General features: G+C 49.7%; 1 protein-coding gene across 3 annotated transcripts in view; it reads right to left on the bottom strand.

The window, feature by feature from the left end:
• Positions 1-19,162, bottom strand: part of LOC119966370 — an 80,973-nt gene extending 61,811 nt beyond the window's left edge. For 2 of the 3 annotated variants that reach the window (XM_038797933.1, XM_038797917.1), the window contains exons 1-3: positions 19,095-19,162; positions 10,802-10,866; positions 3,023-3,185 (exon numbers count right to left, since the gene is read on the bottom strand). In XM_038797933.1, coding sequence (XP_038653861.1) covers positions 3,023-3,185; positions 10,802-10,837 — 199 coding nt within the window. In that variant the 5' untranslated portion in view covers positions 10,838-10,866; positions 19,095-19,162. Of the gene's footprint in view, positions 1-3,022; positions 3,186-10,801; positions 10,986-19,094 lie in introns of those variants that run through there. The other variant, XM_038797925.1, reaches the window with a different exon arrangement.

Here is a 19,162-nt window from a genome sequence, read left to right on the forward strand (position 1 = left end):
AACGAAGTGGGAGGAAGAGTTGGGAGAGGTTATAGAGGAGGGGGTCTGGTTTAAGGTGCTCCGGCGAGTGAATGCCTCCACCTCGTGTGCGAGGTTGGGGCTGATACAACTGAAGATGGTGTACAGGGCACATCTCACGAGGGCGAAGATGAGCCGATTCTTTGAAGGGGTAGAAGATGTGTGTGAGCGTTGGGGGGGGGGGGCTAATCACGTTCATATGTTTTGGTCCTGTCCAAAGCTTGGGGAGTACTGGAAAGAGGTGTTTAGGGTAATTTCCAAGGTGGTGCATGTGAAGCTGCACCCGGGAGGCCATATTCGGGGTGTCGGACCAGCCAGGGTTGGAAACGGGTGCGGAGGCAGATATCATAGCCTTCGCCTCGTTGATCGCCCGAAGGCGGATCCTGCTGGGATGGAGAGCGGCCTCTCCACCCTGTGCCCTGTCATGGCGATGGGACCTGTTGGAATACTTGACCCTTGAGAAGGTTAAGTTCGAACTGAGGGGAAGCTCGGAGGGGTTCTACAATTCATGGGCACTATTTATTATGCCCTTCCAAGAACTGGATAACATTGAACATTAGTTGGGGGGGGGAGGGGGGCTATGTATGTTAAAGATGGCTATGGGTAATCCCTGATTCCTTTTTTTCTCTTGTCAGTTGTTTATGTTAACATGCGGGCTGATGTCTGGGCATGGTGGGAGGATGGGACCGTTGTTACTGTTATGGGGTTTCAGATATTTGTTGTTGGTTATTGATTGTTGTTGGGTGTAAATTCGGGAGAAAAATATTGAAAAAGGAGAATAAAAATATATTTTAAAAAAGTAGTCACTTGCCTAGCACCAGCCCAATTCTCTGTGTCCTGCATCCTAGTGTAAATGTTCACTACCCTAATCCTCAATAGATCTGGAATTTTTATATATTTTTTATTGGCAAATATCCCTTTATACTCTTTTATAGCTTATTACATTGCTCTATTTTCTTAGAACCTTCACAATTTTCTCCCCCACCCCCAGTTTAGATCTTTCACCTCAGTTGGGGGGCACGGTAGCACAGTGGTTAGCACTATGGCTTCACAGCTCCAGGGCCCCAGGTTGGATTCCTGACTTGGGTCACTGTCCATGTGGAGTCTGCAAGTTCTCCTTGTGTCTGCGTAGGTTTCCTCTGGGTGCTCCAGTTTCCTCCCACAGTCCAAAGACGTGCAGGTTAGGTGGATTGGCAATGATAAATTTCCCTTAGTGTCGAAACAAAAAAGGTTAGGTGGAGTTACTGGGTTACAGGGATAGGGTGGAGGCGTGGGTCTAAGTAGGGTACTCTTTCCAAGAGCCGGTGGAGACTTGATGGATGGAATGGCCTCCTTCTGCACTTTAAATTCCATGCTCTTTGTCATGTCTGTTGTGTCTGAATATCAACATTAGTTTTGGGTGGTTGGAAGGACTAGGAGACATTGAACATGGCGGTTAATGTGGGTGTAGGGACTCTTCAACTGCTTAAAGACTGTGGCTGCGGACTGCACTTGGGGCTAACCATTCTTGATGTCTCTGTTCCTTCAAAATCTCATTGACCATCCTCAGCCAGTGGTGGTTTCATTGATAAAGATTCAAGTTAAACTGTTCATCTGGTTGGTTCTCAGCTCAGCCAATGAATGTGTGTATTTCTGAGCAGCCATGTACCAGGTGTTCAGGAATGAACCTCATTGATGTGCAGCCACTTGCTTTGCAGGGTCAAGACTGACACAATATGAGGGCATCATTGTAGGTGTCAGGAAGGTAGGCACAGACCTCAATGATACATGGCAAGCAACTAAATTCTAGGTAAATCCTACTGAGGATATTTTTGTCTTTGCCTTGAGGGACTTGGTGGCAGGACCGAAATTCCCCTGGGACATTCGGCTATTGAGATAATCAGGAGAGCTGCTGGGCAGCACGGTGGCCTAGTGGTTAGCACTGCTGCCTCATGGCGCCGAGGTCCCAGGTTCGATCCCGGCTCTGGGTCACTGTCCGTGTGGAGTTTGCACATTCTCCCCGCGTTTGCGTGGGATTTGTCCCCACAACCCAAAGATGTGCAGGCTAGGTGGATTGGCCATGCCAAATTGACCCTTAATTGAAAAAAATGATTTGGGTACACTAAATTAAAAAAAAACAAAAAAACAAAACACTGCTGCCTCACGGCACCGAGGACCGTGTTCGCTCCCGGCCCCATGTCACCGTGTGGAGTTTGTACATTCTACCCAACCCAAACATATGCATGGCAGGTGGATTGGCCACACTAAATTGCTCCTTAATTGGGAATAAATAAATAAATATAATCAGGAGAGTTTTGGTGTAAGTGCCCGGAGCCCCCGCCCAACCACTTGGAGGAGGAGGTAATTAATAGATGAAAACAATGTCATATTCAGGGCTCCGAGCCATTTTTGCGCAGACTTGGTGCTGCTGCCACGACTTCCGTAACTTAAATGGCCCTCACCTATTCAATGAGGTTCATCCCTGAACACCTGGATCATGGTTGCTCTTAAAAAACACTCAATCACTGGCTGAACTAAGCACCAGCCAATCCTTATCGAGCAACAACACCTGTTTGCACAGGTCCAGTGGTTCATGATTGGAGTTAACTGCACAACGTCTCTCTCCAAAAAGGACAACAGATGAAGCCACCACTGGATGAGGATGATCAATATAAATATTTGGCTGACATCTTATTCAAAGATATATTTTCGAACAGAATTGCCATTTCATATTGAATAGCAGCACAAAACGGGTACTACCCTGTAGGTTTATCAAATATTCAGCTCCACTGGCATCGGAGAAATCAACTATCGAGCAGGCCTGACAGATGTGACACCTTTTGTTTTGCGCTACTATTCAAGATTAATTCTACCCCACTTTGCCTATGAACAATGAGAATCAAAACTTTTAAATATTATTTTCTTTTGACAATGATTAAGAATCTGAACTACTAATGCAAATGTAATTCACTGCAATTACGCAGGAACTCAGTCAGTGTGGTTCACACACATATATCCAACTTACCACCTTGTTTCTGCTTTCCCGGTTGTTGTGTGAATCTGATAATGCTGCTGCCAGATTTGTTCCTGCTCAGCTCACGGCTAATGTGTGGGTAACCAAATGATGAGCACATTTTCAGAAATGAATCAGCTAAGGTGGGACCAAACCACATCATCATTCCAGTCTCCTGTGAAGACCATTTTAAATATTATTAGATATGCTGTTCATAGCCTGGGGAGGACGTTGTTGCTTCACAGCGCCAGGAACCTCGATTCGATTCCCGGCTTGGGTCACTGACAATGCAGAGTTTGCATATTCTCCCTGTGTCTGCGTGGGTTTCCTTCGGGTGCTCTGGCTTCCTCCCACAAGTCCCGAAAGACGTGCTGGTTAGGTGAATTGGACATTTTGAATTCTCCTCGGTGTACCCGAACAGGTGCCGGAATGTGGCGACTGGGGAATTTTCACAGTAACTTTTAAAAAATACATTTAGAGTACCCAATTATTCTTTTTTTCTCCAATTAAGGGGCAATTTAGCATGGCCAATCCACCTAACCTGCACATCTTTGGGTTGTGGGGGTGAAACCCACACAGACACGGGGAGAATGTGCAAACTCCACACAGACAGTGACCTAGGGCCGGGATTCGAACCTGGGTCCTCAGCGCCGTAGGCAGCAATGCTAACCACTGTGCCACGTGGCGCCCATTTTTTACAGTAACTTAATTACAGTGTTAATGTAAGCCTACTTGTGATACTAATAAAGATTATTATTAAAGATTATTATTGCTAACAATGATGTCTTGTATATCCCAGTCTGACTAAATATAAAATAAATTGCCTTGCTCATCGTGGCTGGGGACTTCAATCAGGCCAACCTGAAAAGTGTACTGCTAAAATTCCACCAACGCATCTCCTGCCCACCAGGGGCCCCAACATCCTTGACCACTTCTACACAAACATCAAGGGCGCCTACTGATCCATCCCCCGATCGTACTTCGGAAAATTGTACCACAAGATGGTGGGCGGAATTCTCGGCTCCCGTGGAAAATCGAGAAGGCTGTCGTGAACTCGGCCGAGTTTCACGACGACCTCAGAGGCCGCTCCTCTCACCTTATTCACCCCCACAAGGGGGGCTAGGAGAGGCGCTCCGTTATTCTCGGCCACCGGGCCTTGTCGCTGGCCAGCGCGCCTAATGACGCCAGCCGCGCATGTGCAGGTTGGCCGGCGCCAACCCGCGCATGCGTGGTTGCCGTCTTCCCCTCCGCCGCCCCGCAAGACGCGGTGGCTTGATCTTGCGGGGCAGCGGAGGGGAAAGAGTGCGTCCCCTTGAGACGCCGGCTCGACGATCGCTGGGCACCGATCATGGGCCAGTCCCCTCCCGAGCACGGCCGTGGTGCTCACTCCCCTCTCCGCCCCCCACAAGCGTCAAACCAGTCGGCGCATGCGCCGGCAGTGACGTCAGCGGCAGCTGGCCGCTGACGTCACTGCCGGCGCATGCGCGATGTGGGGTTTTCTTCCACTTCCGCCATGGCGAAGGCCGTGGCGGCCGCGGAGGAAAATAGTGCACCCAGGGCACTGGCCCGGAGTCTGAGCGGGGGGGCCCGATCGCGGGCCAGGCCACCGTGGGGTCACCCCCAGGGGTTCGATCGCCCCCCGCCCCCCCCCAGGACCCCGGGGCCCGCTCGCGCCGCCGATCCCGCTGTTCCAGAGGTGGTTCAAACCTCGGCGGCGGGAGAGGCCTCCCAGCGTCGGGACTTCGGCCCATCCGGGCCGGAGAAGCACCGCAGGGGCCTCTCCAATCGGAGTGGCGAGATTCCCGCCACCGCCACTTCCCGGGTGGCGGAGAATCTCTGCCACGGCGGGGGTGGGATTTTCGGCGGCCCCAGGCGATTCTCCGACCCCTCTGGGGGTCGGAGAATTTCGCCCCAGGAGTCGTGAACCGGTCGCGAACGCCCATCGCTCGTGAAAAACGGCGAGCGGCGATTCTTCCGAGCGGGGGGTGGGAGAATCGCGGGGGGCGCCAGGGGGCATGTTGTGAGTCGCCTGGCCCTCCCACGATTCTCCCACCCGGCGTGGGGAGCGGAGAATCGCGCCCGGTGTTCCTTCTCCTGGCATAAAAGCAGGAACTTTAAAAAATAAATAAATTGAGAGTACCTAATTATTTTTTTTCCAATTAAGGGGCAATTTAGCATGGCTAATCCACCGACTCTGCACATCTTTGGGTTGTGGAGGTAAGACCCACGCAGACATGGGGAGAATGTGCAAACTCCACACAGACAGTGACCTGGGGCTGGGATCGAACCTAGGTCCTTGGCGCTGTGAGGCAGCAGTGCTCAGCACTGCGCCACCGTGTCGCCATTTTTAAGCTGAAATGTAAGTGGGAGAATATGATTAAGAAAGTTGTGTGATGCTGGTCCAAGACAACAGAAGAGCTCCTACGCTTGGAGTCAGTGGACTGATCCATGTGCAAGAACACAGTAGCCACCACCATCACAGACTTCATTATTAAGTGCGTATAAGATTGTATTAAAGAAGGTAATATGTGTGTTGCCCAACCGGAAACCATGGTTGAACCGGGAGATTCCGTCACTACTGAAGGCCATGTCTGAGGCCTTCAAGATAGGTAACCCGGACCTATACAAGAAATCTAGGTACGACCTCTGCAAAGCTATAAGGGATGCCAATAGACAATACCGGACTAAGGTGGAGTCACAGACTGACGACACGGACTCTCGTCACTTTTGGAAAGGCGCTAAGTGGAACATGACTGATTCCAATGAAAAATGGTGTCTGATTCGCTAGATTCAGGACTGACACTCCAGAGACTGGCAAGCTACAACCGCATATAAGCAATCCGCTCCACACACACACTCATCCAAGCCAACAAGATGGCAGCAAGGAGAGTGGCATCCCTGGGCTGGAGATCCCATCTGGGCTGGAGCACCCCATGCTGGGCTGGAGATCCTACTCGACGCAGTGGAGGAGAGGCGGGTCACCCTGTACCCCTTGATGGGGAGGCGGTTGCCACCGCCGCCATTTGCCGAGCCTGGGTGCAGGTGGGAGATGTCATAGAATTTACAGTGCGGAAGGAGGCCATTCGGCCTATCGAGTCTGCACCAGCCCTTGGAAAGAGCACCTCACTTAAGCCCATGTCTCTACCCTACCTCCATAACCCAGTAACCCCACCTAACATTTTTGGACACCAAGGGCAATTTATCATGGCCAATCCACCTAACCTGCACATCTTCGGGCTGTGGGAGGAAACCGGAGCACCCGGAGGAAACCCATGCTGACACAGGGAGAACGTGCAGACTCCGCACAGACAGTGACTGAAGCCAGAAATCGAACCTGGAACACAGGAACTGTGAAGCAACTGTGCTAACCACTGTGCTGCCTCCAAGAGCAACGTGAGCATCACCAGGACCGGCCAGCAGGAAGAAACTGCATGACCTCCTCAGGGCAGCCAGGGTAAGTAGGCAGCACAGTGCCCCTGGCACTAAACCCATCCCATACACCCATATCCCATATCCCCAACTCTACCCCCCAACCCAGAAGGGCGTCCGAACCCCCACCCTACACCACCTGCTAGAACCCATACCGGCCGCCATGACCGGGTGCCCTGGTCACAAAGGACACCAGCTAACCACCCCCGTGCTGCCTGCATCTGACTGTCTGAAACTGTGCATTTTCTATCTAACCCCCCCCCCCCCCCCCGCCCCGGAGAAGGTGACGCACAACCACCGAGAGGGGGGGGAGAAAACTGGAGGGGGACCGCCAGACCAGCGGCCCCTCATCACAGCAGTGCAGCGGGCACTCTACCTGGCTGGTGGGCCTGGAGAGAGGGTAGTCACCGGGGCGGAGGTCGGCATTGGGTGAGCAGGTACCCCCACTCCCACCACCGACCCTCCATCACCTCACACATCCACACCACCCCCACTGCCTAAACACCAGCCCCCAACACTGCCCCCTCTACCATCGCACCACCCCCCCATACTGCCTCTCCACCCCCACACTGCTCCTCCACCGATCCCACACTGCCCCCTCCACCACCTCCCGCCACCCCAACCCACAGTCGAGTCATGCGTCTTGTCTCTTTCAGGATCACCTGGCGATGTGGTGGGCCCTTCTGTGGTGGACCCTGCCCCCAACGACAACCCCAAACCAAGAAGCAGAGCAGCGAGGAGGAGGAAATGGATAGGGGTGGGAGCCCTCGACCCACAGCCAGAGACAACCTGGAGCACCAGTCTGGGGATGATATGTACTTCCCATCACAGCTGTCTCCAACACCCTCCACTAATCCAGAGACACTCATCTTGGTTGGGTAATTTGGTGTGGAGGCTCCTGGATCACTATCTGGTGCGCACTACACATGGGGCCAGGCGTCAGAGGGCTGCCGTCTGGATGGGTTTCGGGCTTTTGGAAAGTGGAGATGCAGTCTCAGACCCAGGGATTACATGAGGGGTTGGTAGCAATCACCCAGCACCTGCAGATACAATTGGAGGAGTCCCACTGCGTGCAGGAGCAGGAGGTTGTGCCAACCTGCGTGCCACCCAGGTTAACACTGCACTGCACAGGCATCTGTGATGGAGGCCTGGGGCAAAGGTTTCAGCCATGGGTCAGGATGTCCAAGGACTGGGCCACCCTGTGCAGGGAGTGGCCAAGGCCCGAGACAGGGCTGCCCTCTCACAAGCAGCCACCTGGACACTGCAGTGGCTCCAGAGTGTGGCCCAGTCATAGTAGGCCATAGCTGAGGTGGCGCAGTCACTGGCTGATGTGGCACAGACCCAGAAGGTGGTGGCACAGTCGCAGAGGGAGGTAGCGCACTCCCTGCTCCATGGCTGCGAGCATTGAGACCCTGCTCGGAGCAAATGTGGGCTTCCAGGACTGGCAGCAGCAGGTGGTGGAGGGGACTTCAATGGATAGCTCCACTCGAACCCCCCCCCCCCCCCCCCCCCCCCCCCATCCCATGGAGCAGCCCTGGGGCCATCGGGCACCTAGAGGGAGAAGGAGGTGATGGGGCTCATGACGGTGACTCCCGCAGAGGAGGTGCCAGAACAGCACAGCGCCTCAGACTCCACCCCTCCTGTCCCTGGAGCATCTGGTGGGCAGCGGGCAGAACAGGGCAGCACCACGCCACCTGGGACACCTGAGCAGCAGCCGGGCTTATTCAGACCCGATCAGCCCAGAAGATGGCAGCCAAAGGGGTCCCAGGTCACAGAATGTGAATCGCAGCAGGCTGCCTCCACTCCTGATGCAACGCCTAGGGATCCACCTAGGCATAGCGTTAGGGCCTGTAAGGCCAGAAAAGTATACACCATCTGAGTTGGCATGGGTGCAGGCACATTATATGGATAAGGGCTGGGGCACAAAGCTGTGTATATTTGTTCACATTAAACACCTGTGCACCTTAGTGCTATGTCAGAAGGGTGTGAGGAATGGGCTGGCCGCAGAGGGGCCGCAGGGGGAGGATGGGTGGACTTTGGGTGTGGGTTTGGCCGAGGGACCGCAGTTCTGCAGTTCTCACCGCTCCATTATCCCACCCTCATCCCACTTTGCCACCGTCCGCACCGTCCCCACCTCTGGCATTTCAGGGATTCGATGGGAACATGTTATGGAATGCGCAATGAAATTGACTGTGTGAAAACCATTTCAAAGGTTTCCCTACTTTAAAGGGATAACTTTTACCTTCATCTCACAGATCTTTATACTTGGCATACTGACAGATCTTTTAAATGAATTTAGGGGTACAGATGAGAATACTTTCACTTTATCATGAGAAAACTTTAATTTTTACATATTGTGGCTGTTTAATGGATTTAAAGGCTGCAAATGGGGTGGAGCAGCCAAGCTGCTTCCCAGGGAAGACCTCCGACCTGAGCTCCTCCAGCCCAACACAGGACCCCGATCCCCACTTTCCATGAAGTCACACGCAGCACCTCAGGTGAAATTATTAGCAGGGTACTTACCACCTTACCACCCATCTGACAGCAAGGTACCAGGCTGCTACTGCCAAGCAATGGGGCCTGAAGGAGGGATGGAGGGGAGTGCTGAATGGGGCTACTGAGAGGGGATGAGGGGAATTAGAGGCGGGTGCAATGGGTACTGAGGGGGGCAGAATGGGAAGGTACTGAGGGGGGATTTGGCTGGAGTGGAGGGGTGAGGGGGTACTGAGGAGCAAGCTGAAGGGGGGCCCTCACCAGCGATTAGGGTGGTGGGGGGGGAACATCCTGCCAGTGACCCGGAGGGGTGGGGGGTGCCTGCAGCACCCATTTGAGATCAGAGCGCCCTATAAAAACAGTGCTCCAAGAGTGATTTGATCCCATCCCTCACAGTTCCAGTGGATCCCTGTGTGCCATGGCATGACACAGTAAAGCCAATTTCGTACATAATGGCCAGAATTCTCCATTTCGGAGACTAAGGGGGTGATTGAACTAAATGGGAGCAAAGTCCCATAGTGAGCACGTTTAGCCGTGTGTTTCCCGGCACTCACCACTAGCGGGACCGCAGCATGGTGTCTCATTCACTGCCTGGCACAAACCTCGATTTTTGTATTACCCGTGATTCTCGGACCGATCACAATTCATGTTTCTGTCAGCGCGAAGCGGAGAATCCAGCCCTTTTTTCCAAGTGCCAAAACATGGAACATCAGGATCACTCCTAGTACCAGTGGGAATCACTCTGCTTTTCACGTTGGTGGGAGCAGTTCTGGAGGAACCATTAGGGCAGCACGGTAGCCTTGTGGATAGCACAATTGCTTCACAGCTCCAGGGTCCCAGGTTCAATTCCGGCTTGGGTCACTGTCTGTGTGGAGTCTGCACATCCTCCCCGTGTGTGCGTGGGTTTCCTCCGGGTGCTCCGGTTTCCTCCCACAGTCCAAAGATGTGCAGGTTAGGTGGATTGGCCATGATAAATTGCCCTTAGTGTCCAAAATTGCCTTTAGTGTTGGGTGGTTTTACTGGGTTATGGTGATAGGGTGGAGGTGTTGACCTTGGGTAGGGTGCTCTTTCCAAGAGCCGGTGCAGACTCGATGGGTCGAATGGCCTCCTTCTGCACTGTAAATTCTATGATAAGAGCTGGGGGAGGGAACCTGTCCTGGAAGAACAGCGAGCATGGGAGGGACAGAATCTGCTGTCTCTCTCACACGTGCTTTCCCAATCACAACTCTGCATTATTTTCCCAGTCTCACTAACAGTACTGCTTTAATTGTTCAGTCTCCCATTTGGAGGGAGGATTAGTTCAGAGATTGTGACGACGCTTCTCTCAATATTTTGAATTTTTCTCTCGGTCTTTGAATTTTCACAGATTATTTTGGGGCTTGAGGACGAATTCATCCTCTGCTCTGTGTACCTCGAGCCCTGCATAATGTCCCACAAGTCCCGAAAGATATACTTGTTGGGTGAATTGGACATTCTGAATTCTCCCTCAGTGTACCCGAACAGGCGCCGGAGTGTGGCGACTAGGGGATTTTCACAGTAACTTCATTACAGTGTAACTTCATAAGCCTACTTGTGACAATAATAAAGATTATTATTATTATTATTGTAATAGATTTAAAACAATCTTAAAGGAGAAAGAATCATCGTGATGATTTGATGAAGGAGCCAACATTTTACAATGTAGGTACATTTACCATCTGATTCTCCTACAGTTATGTGAATTTGCCTCTCCAAAGGGCACCTTGAGCCTTAAAGGGACAGAACAGATTAGCAGCTTAACATCACTCCTGAGCTTAGAACCCATGATCATGGCAAAGTCGAAAGGTCAACTCATAACCCATAAAATGCGCCTGTATTTATAATACAAACCTTGAAGTAGGTGTGTTTATGTACAAGTAACATCATTTTATTAAAAACCTTTGACCATCTGGAATCTAAAGAGAATGAAATAGGTTAAAGAAAGAACTGGATTTTTGTGGAGCATCTTGACTTCTCTCAGCAATTAACACAATGAGGTCATTTAAACTTTGATCACCAAGCAATAATGAATCCGTCGTTGGGGTTGCTCCTCACCCAGCAATTAAAGTTCAAATCAACTACAAATAACAGTTATGTAATCATTTTATGCACAGGAAGATCCTGAAACTACCAACAGACAAACAACTGACTCATCTGCCTTTGATAAAGTTGCTTGGAAAAAGAATGTTGGCCTTCATTGCTATCCACATGGCTCAGTTGTAGGGGAAATGAGAAAACCCAATTTAAAGGAGGTGGTAAGGGTGCAGGTTAGTATGTGGCAGATGGTCTCCAGAAAATAAAGGTGAGGGACAGAACAGGTGAATGTCTTTATACACCAAGGAATTATAAAAGAGTAGGGAAATCTAACTGTGCAACAAATGTAAAAACTTTGTATCTAAATCCACAAAACATTTGGACCAAGCTTAATGAGTTAACACTGTAAATAGAAACAAAAGGGTATGATTTGGTGGCGAATATTGAAGCATGGTTACAGGGAGACCAGGTTTGGGAGTTGAATATCCAAGGATACACAGTATTTCGGAAAGATAGACTGAAAGAAAAATAAGATAATGTAGCCCTGCTGGTGAGGAAAGGGACCAGTGCTGTAATGAGAAATGACATAAGCTCTGGAGATCAAGATGTGGAATCAGTCTGGGTAGAAATAGGAAATAGCAGAGGGGAAAAGTTGGGCGCCATGGTGGTGCAGTGGTTAGCAGTGCTGCCCATGGCGTTGAGGGCCCAGGTTCAATCCTGGCCCCGGGTCACTGACCGTATGGAGTTTGCACATTCTCTGGTGTCTGCATGTGTCTCACCCCCACAACCCAAAGATCTGCAGATTAGGTGGACTGGCCATGCTAAAACTGCCCCTTAATTGGGAAAAAAAAATTGGATACTCTAAATTTAAACAAAAGACAAATGGAAGGTCCTTGGTAGGAGTAAGCGGAGGTCCCCAAACAGTAGTTCTACAGTGGGGCACGGTATAAACCAGGAAATACTGGGGGCTTGTAAGAAAGGCACAACAATAATCATGGTGATTTTAATATGCACATCGACTGGGAGAATCAAACTGGCAAGCCTGGAGGCAAAGTTCATTGAATGTATTTTATTGTTTTTTCTTTATAAATTTAGAGTACCCATTTTTTTTCCAATAAGTGGCAATTTAGTGCGGCCAATCCACCTACCCTTTACATCATTGGGTTGTGGGGGTGAAACCCACGCAAACATGGGGAGAATGTGCAAACTCCACACCGACAGTGATCCAGAGCCGGGATTGAACCTGGGACCTCGGCGCCATGAGGCAGCAGTGCTGCCCTCTCATTGAATGTGTCAGAGATTGTTTCTTGGAACAGTATGTTGGGGAACCAACCAGGGAGGAGGCTAGTCTGGATTTGGTATTGTGTAATGAAGAGGGATTAATTAATGACCTCATAGTTAAGGATCCTTTAGGTAGTAGTGACCATTGTATGGTAGAATTCGAAATTCAGCTTGGGGGCGAGAAAGTGGAGTCCCACACTTGCGTTCTGGAATTAAACAAAGGAAATTACATAGGCTGGAGGACAGATTTGGCCCAAGTAGAGTGGGCAGGAAGGCTAAATGCTGATGAGCAGTGGCAGTTGTTTAAGAAGATACTCAATTTCTCACAACTAAATATATCCCAGTGAGGAAGAAAGATGGGAAGAGCGTCCATGGCTAAATAAGGGGGTCAAGGACAAAATTATTTTTTGTTTTATACACATTTAGATATCCAATGCATTTTTTTTTCCAATTAAGGGGCAATTTAGTGTGGCCAATCCATCTACCCTGCACATCTTTTGGGTTGTGGGGGCAAAACCCACACAAACACGGGGAGAGTGTGCAAACTCCACACGGACAGTGACCCAGAGCCGGGATCGAACCTGGGACCTCGGCGCCGTGAGGCAACCGTGCTAAACACCGTGCTGCTCTTAAGGACAAAAATTAAGGTATATCATATTGTAACGGCCAATGGCAGGCTAGAAGATTCGGAAACTTTCAAACATAAACAAAGGGATACTAAAAATGTGTTAAAAAGAGCTAAGGTAAATTACAAAGGAAAACTAGCGCAAAATATCAAAAAGGATAGCAAAGGTTTCAATAAGTACATAAAAAGGAAAGAGAACTGCTCAATTGAATGTTGGTCCCTTAGAAGATGAAACCAGAGAGTTAATAGTGGTGAACACAGAAATGGCAATGATGTTAAACCAATACCTTGGCTCAGTTTTCACAGTGGAGGACACTGGTACCATTCCTATAGGAACAGGCAATTCACAGGTAATAGAAAGGGAGGAACTTAGAACAATCAACATCAATAAGGAAGGGGCAGCACGTGGCATAGTGGTTAGCACTGCCACTGCTGCCTCATGCAACGAGGACCTGGGTTCAATACTGGCTCCGGGTCACTGTTCGTGTGGAGTTTGCACATTCTCCCTGTGTCTGTCTGGGTCTCACCCCAACAACCCAAAGATGTGCAGGATAGGTGAATTGGCCATGCTAAATTGCCCCTTATTTGGAAAAAAAAACTTTTGGGATTGAGGGAACACAGTCCTCCGGGCCTGATGGCCTACATCCTAGAGTGTTAAAGGAAGTTGTCTACCTCATACACTGCAGGGAAGGGTGTCCCGGAGCGTGGTACATTGGCGAGACCATGCAGACACTGCGACAACGAATGAACGGACATCGCGCGACAATCGCCAGGCAGGAATGTTCCCTTCCAGTCGGGGAACACTTCAGCAGTCAAGGGCATTCAGCCTCTGATCTCCGAGTAAGCGTTCTCCAAGGCGGCCTTCAGGATGCGCGACAATGCAAAATCGCTGAGCAAAAATTTATAGCCAAGTTCCGCACGCATGATTGCGGCCTCAACCGGGACCTTGGATTCATGTTGCATTACATTCGCCCCCCCACCATCTGGCCTGGGCTTGCAAAATCCTACCAACTGTCCTGGTTTGAGACAACTCAGACCTCTTTAACCTGGGGGTTACCCCTATCTCTGGATCTGTAAAGGTTTAATTACCTGCAAATGCTCGCATTCAAAGTATTGTCTTCCATCTTTGACTTTGTCTATATTTATGTTTCTGGAACATACCTCTTCATTCACCTGAGGAAGGAGCTGCGCTCCGAAAGCTAGTAATAGACTTTAACCTGGTGTTGTAAGACTTCGTACTGTGCTCACCCAGTCCAACGCCGGCATTTCCACATCATGGTTAAAGGAAGTGGCAGCGGAGATTGTGGATCCATTGTTTAAAATATTCCAAAATTCCCTGGACATGGGAAAGGCTCCAGTGGATTAGAAAAACACTAACATAGGGCCCTTATTCAAAAAGGGAGAGAGGCAGAATGTGGGAAATTACAGACCAGTTTGTTTAACATCTTTTGTTGGGAAATTGTTAGAATCAATTGTCAAGGAAGTAATATCAGGACATTTGGAAAGTCAAAACGTTATCCATCAGAGTCAGCATGGTTTTATGAAGGGCAAATCATGTTTGACTAATTTGCTGGAGTTCTTTAAAGATGTAATAAGCAAAGTTGATAATGGGGATCCTGTAGATGTAGCATATCTGGAATTCCAGAAGGCGTTTGATAAGATGGCTCACAAAAGTTTAATTCACAAGGTTAGATCACATGGGATTCAGGGTAATGTATTAACTTGGATAGAAGACTTCATCTGAATCATGCTGTGACCAGAGTTCTGGCGAATCGCATAACTAGGGCTCCAGATAGGGCTTAAAATAAAGAGTGGGGGGAGGGTTCAATTGTATGGAGAATTAGAAAATCAAAGTTACAAGAGAAGGTAGATGTGCAGGTTAATGACAAAGACTTTAAACTAGTTAAAGGGGCTGAGGACTCAAAAGAGGTTAGTAACGTTTCCAGAACACAAAATTGAACAGAGGGTACAGAAGGTGGCAGGAAATCAAACTCCAGGCAGAGCAAAAAAAGGGGACAATTGTGAGAAGGAAAGTGGTCAATGCAGGACTGAGGGTGTTGTACCTAAATGCACGCAGTGTACGGAACAAGGTAAATGAGTTTGTTGCACACATTGAAATTGGCCGGTATGATGTTGTGGGAATCACAGAGATGTGGCTGCAAGGAGATCAGAGCACATTTGGCAGCTCCTGCTCGAAGCAGTTCTTTTGGTCCTTTTCTCCCATTTGTTGGGCAGATGTTTTGGTGGAAAAAGGTGTAGAAGTGGTGGAGGAAAGTAAAGCCCATTGGTGGTGTCAGTGGATGGATCCGCAGACCAGAAGTGGGTCGAAAAGGAAGGAGCAGTTATATCAAGGCAATCTTCGTGGAGCACAGGTGAAGATGGTGAAGGGTCTAAAGTCGGCCCTACCAGACCAATGGTCTATGGAGCAGCTGGTGGACTTCTTGAATGAGAAGTTTAGCCAGCAGAGAAGGGAAGCTCAGGAGGACCTGGCTAAGGTGGTGGAACCGCTAAAAGCGGGGATTGATCGGGTGAAGCTGAGGTTGGAGACCCAGATTCAAAACGTGGAGGAGATGGTGGGGGAGCACGAGGAGCAGCTTACCTCGCTGGCGGCCGGGAAAGTGGAGGATCTGGAGAATTGTTCCCGGAGACAAAATTTAAGAATTGTTGAGATGCTAGAGGGCATTGAGGGAACAGATGCTGAGTCATATGTAACCAAAATCCTGGAGCAGGTGATGGGGAAAGAGGGCCTTTGACTGGCCCCTGGAGGTTGACCGGGCGCATAGGGCACTAATGAGGAAGTCACAGGCGAATGTGCCGCCAAAGAGAAGATATTGCAGTGGGCTAGGTAGTCAAGGAGGTGGACCTGGGAAGGTAATGAGCTTCGCCTGTACCAAGACCTGGGTGGGGAACTGGCCAAGAGGAGAGCCGAGTTTAACCGAGTCAAGGCTGCCCTCTTTAAGAAGGGGGTGAAGTTCGGGATGCTGTACCGGCCTGCCTCTGGGTGACTTACAATGGCCATGAGCATTATTTTGGGACACCAGAGGAAATAATGGTGTTTTTGAGAGACAATGGACTGGCAGGAGGGGGAGAACAGTGAACTCTGGCGGAAGTGTGAGAAGATGTTGATTCGCTCTGCCTTTTTGCTTTATTGGGGGTTTTTTGGGTTGTTGGTCAGGGGAGAACCTCTCTTCTTGGAGATGTTTTTTGGGGGGTGCTGTGGCGAGATGTTTGGGGAACGTGGAAGGTGAGTGCACCTTTTTCTTATTTCATTGTTATTCACACTATTATGGTATCACACAATAATATGGTGTTCAAGCGGGGGGAGTGGAATCAGTGGGAGGTAGGAGGTTTGGCACCATGGGCGGGAGCTGCGATGCTAGCTGAATGGGCTAGTTAATGGAAGCACAGCAGGGGTGAGCAGGTGGTTGGTGTAGTAGAGGGGGATGGGAGTGTTGTTTTTTTCAAGGGGGGGCGCTGTTGACAAAGATGAGATTGCTTTGGCACAGTAAGAAAGGAGGTGGAAAGGTGGCATGTGGCGCAGTGGTTAGCACTGCGACTATGGCGGTGAGGACACGGGTTCGAATCCCGGCCCAGGGTCACTGTCCATGTGGAGTATGCACATTCTCCCCATGTCTGCGTGGGTTTCACCACAACAACCCAAAGATGTGCTGGTTAGATGGATTGGCCACGCTAAATTTCCCCTTAATTGGAAAAAATGATACTCTAAATTTATTTTTAAAAAAGAAAGGTGGTGACAGTGGACATCAGAAGCTGGGCCTGGGGGGCTGTGAGACGCGGGCTGGGGTCTGGCCCAAGAAGGGATATGGTTGATCGGCAGGGTAGGGGCCGACTGACCAGGTTGGTCATATGGAATGTGAGAGGGCTAAATGGGCAAGTCAAACAGTTGCGTGTGTTCAAGCATTTGAGGAGCTTGAAGGCGGACGTGGTCTTTCTGCAAGAAACGCATTTAAAGATTGGGGTCCAGATTAGGCTAAGGAAAGGGTGGGTTGTGCAAGTCTTCCATTCAGGATTAGATACAAAGATGTGGAGGTTGATAGTACTGATAAACAAGCGGGTAGTAAATTGAGGTGGGGAGTATAATGGCAGATTCGTGGTGGTGAGCGGGAAGCTGGAGGAACTGCCTATGGTCTCGGTGAATGTTTATGCCCCAAATTGGGATGATGTTGAATTTGTGAGGTTTGGGAGACTGAGGGCAAAGGAATTTTTGTACTTTTTCCATGTGCACAGAGTGTATTCGCAGATCGATTATTTTGTGGTGGATAAGATGCTGCTGGCGGGAGTTTTTGATTCGGGATACTCGGCGATTGTGGTCCCTGATCATGCGCCGCACTGCGTGGACTTGGAAGCAGACCGGGGTAGGGAGGGGGGCATCGTCCGCAGTGGAGGCTGGATGTGGGTCGCTAGCGGATGAGGAGGTGTGTGAGCGAGTGATGGCCGCTATCCGGGGGTATATGGAGCTGAATGATATGGGTGAAATCACAGCCGCCACGCTATGGGAGGTGCTTAAAACAGTAGTCAGGGGGGAGTTTATATTGATCCAGGCACAAAAGAACAAGGTGGAACGAGCAGAGGTGGCAAGGCTGGTGGACGAGATGCTGCGGGTGGATAGGAGGTACTCAGAGGCCTGGAGGCAGGATTGTTGAAAGAGCGACAGAGGCTGCAGATGGAGTTTGGTTGGTGTCCACGGGGAAGGCAGTGGGGCACTTGTGGAGGACCAGAGGGGCAGTGTATGGGTGTGGGGAGAAGGCCACAATAACATAGTTGCAAGTACTATCAGTGCTCTAAATTCATCTGCCTTACCTGCTTTACTTCTGCCGTTGAAACAAATACACTTCAGACCACTATGTTTGAGCAGACAGGGTGATGTTGTTGTTCTCTTATGTTTGTTCTCTATTTCTTCTTCAGGAATTACACCTTCTAAACTAACACTCTAGTTCCCACCTCCCAGCCATACTAGTTTAAATCATCCCTGGGTGACTCTAGCAAACCTCCCAGCCAGGATATTGGTGCCCTGTGCTTCTTGTACAGGTCCCACATGCCCCAGAAAAGATCCCAATACTCCAGAAATCTAAAACCCTCCCTCCTACACCACCAGTTTAGCCACGTATTCAGCTGCACTATCCTCGTATTTCTAGCCTCACTGGCAAGTGGCACAGGGAGTAATCCTGAGATTACAACCCTAGAGGTCCTCCTTTTTAGTTTATTGCCCAACTCCCTGAATTCCTTCTGCAGGACCTCGTCACTCTTCCTGCCTATGCCGTTAGTACCTATGGGTACTATGACCTCTGGCTGTTCACCCTCCCCCTTCAGGATATCCTGTGTTCATTCAGAAACATCCTTGACCCTGGCACCAGGGAGGCAACATACCATCCTGGAGTCTCTTTCATGTCCACAGAAGCGCCTATCTGTGCCCCTTACTATAGAGTCCACTATAACTATCGTTCACCTGCACTTTGCCCTCTGAGCAACAGAGCCAGTTGTGGTACCACTGTTCTGGTTGCTGTTATTTTCCCACGATAGCTCCCCCCACACAACTGTATCCAAAACAATATACTTGTTAGAGAGAGGGGGACAGCCACAGGGGATTCCTGCACTGACTGCCTGCTCTTTCTTGCGGTCACCCATCTGTCTGCCTACAGCTTGGGTGTGACCATGTCTCTATACCTCCTATCTATGATGCTTTCCGCCACCTGCATGCTCCTAAGTGCATCCAACTGCTGCTCCAACCGAATCATGTGATCTGTGAGGCGCCACCATTGGTTACACTTCCTACAGACATAGTGGACCGGAATGCTGGAAGCATCACGGATCTCCCACATCTCACAGATAGAGAACTACAACCCGCTGAGTGATATTTAAGCACTAGTTAATTAATTTTAAATAAATACTTAGTAAATTATTATCAGATTAAGTTACAATTAACTATATGGTCCCTGGCGCTAGATTTCTACTGTAAAATTAAATACAAAATACTAATCTCTGGCCTCAGGTTTAGTTACTCCTTTATCTAGTTAATTAATTAGTTTTAATCACATCTCAGTTTTCCTGCCACAATTAGAAAACGCAGAGAGACCCAGACCCAGAGTGCCACTTGCTGTGACAATATGTGTATTGTAAGAACAATGAAGGGTTAACAATTTACTGTAACTGCACCTAACCACTAGATGGCGATCAAGTGCTTACAGGTGATACTCTTGATTCAGGGAGAAGGTTGTGAGGCGAGGTAGAGGATAGTCGTGATATCAGGAGCT

This window comes from Scyliorhinus canicula, chromosome 1 (genome assembly GCF_902713615.1).
Source record: "Scyliorhinus canicula chromosome 1, sScyCan1.1, whole genome shotgun sequence".
In the NCBI taxonomy this organism is placed as follows: domain Eukaryota; kingdom Metazoa; phylum Chordata; class Chondrichthyes; order Carcharhiniformes; family Scyliorhinidae; genus Scyliorhinus; species Scyliorhinus canicula.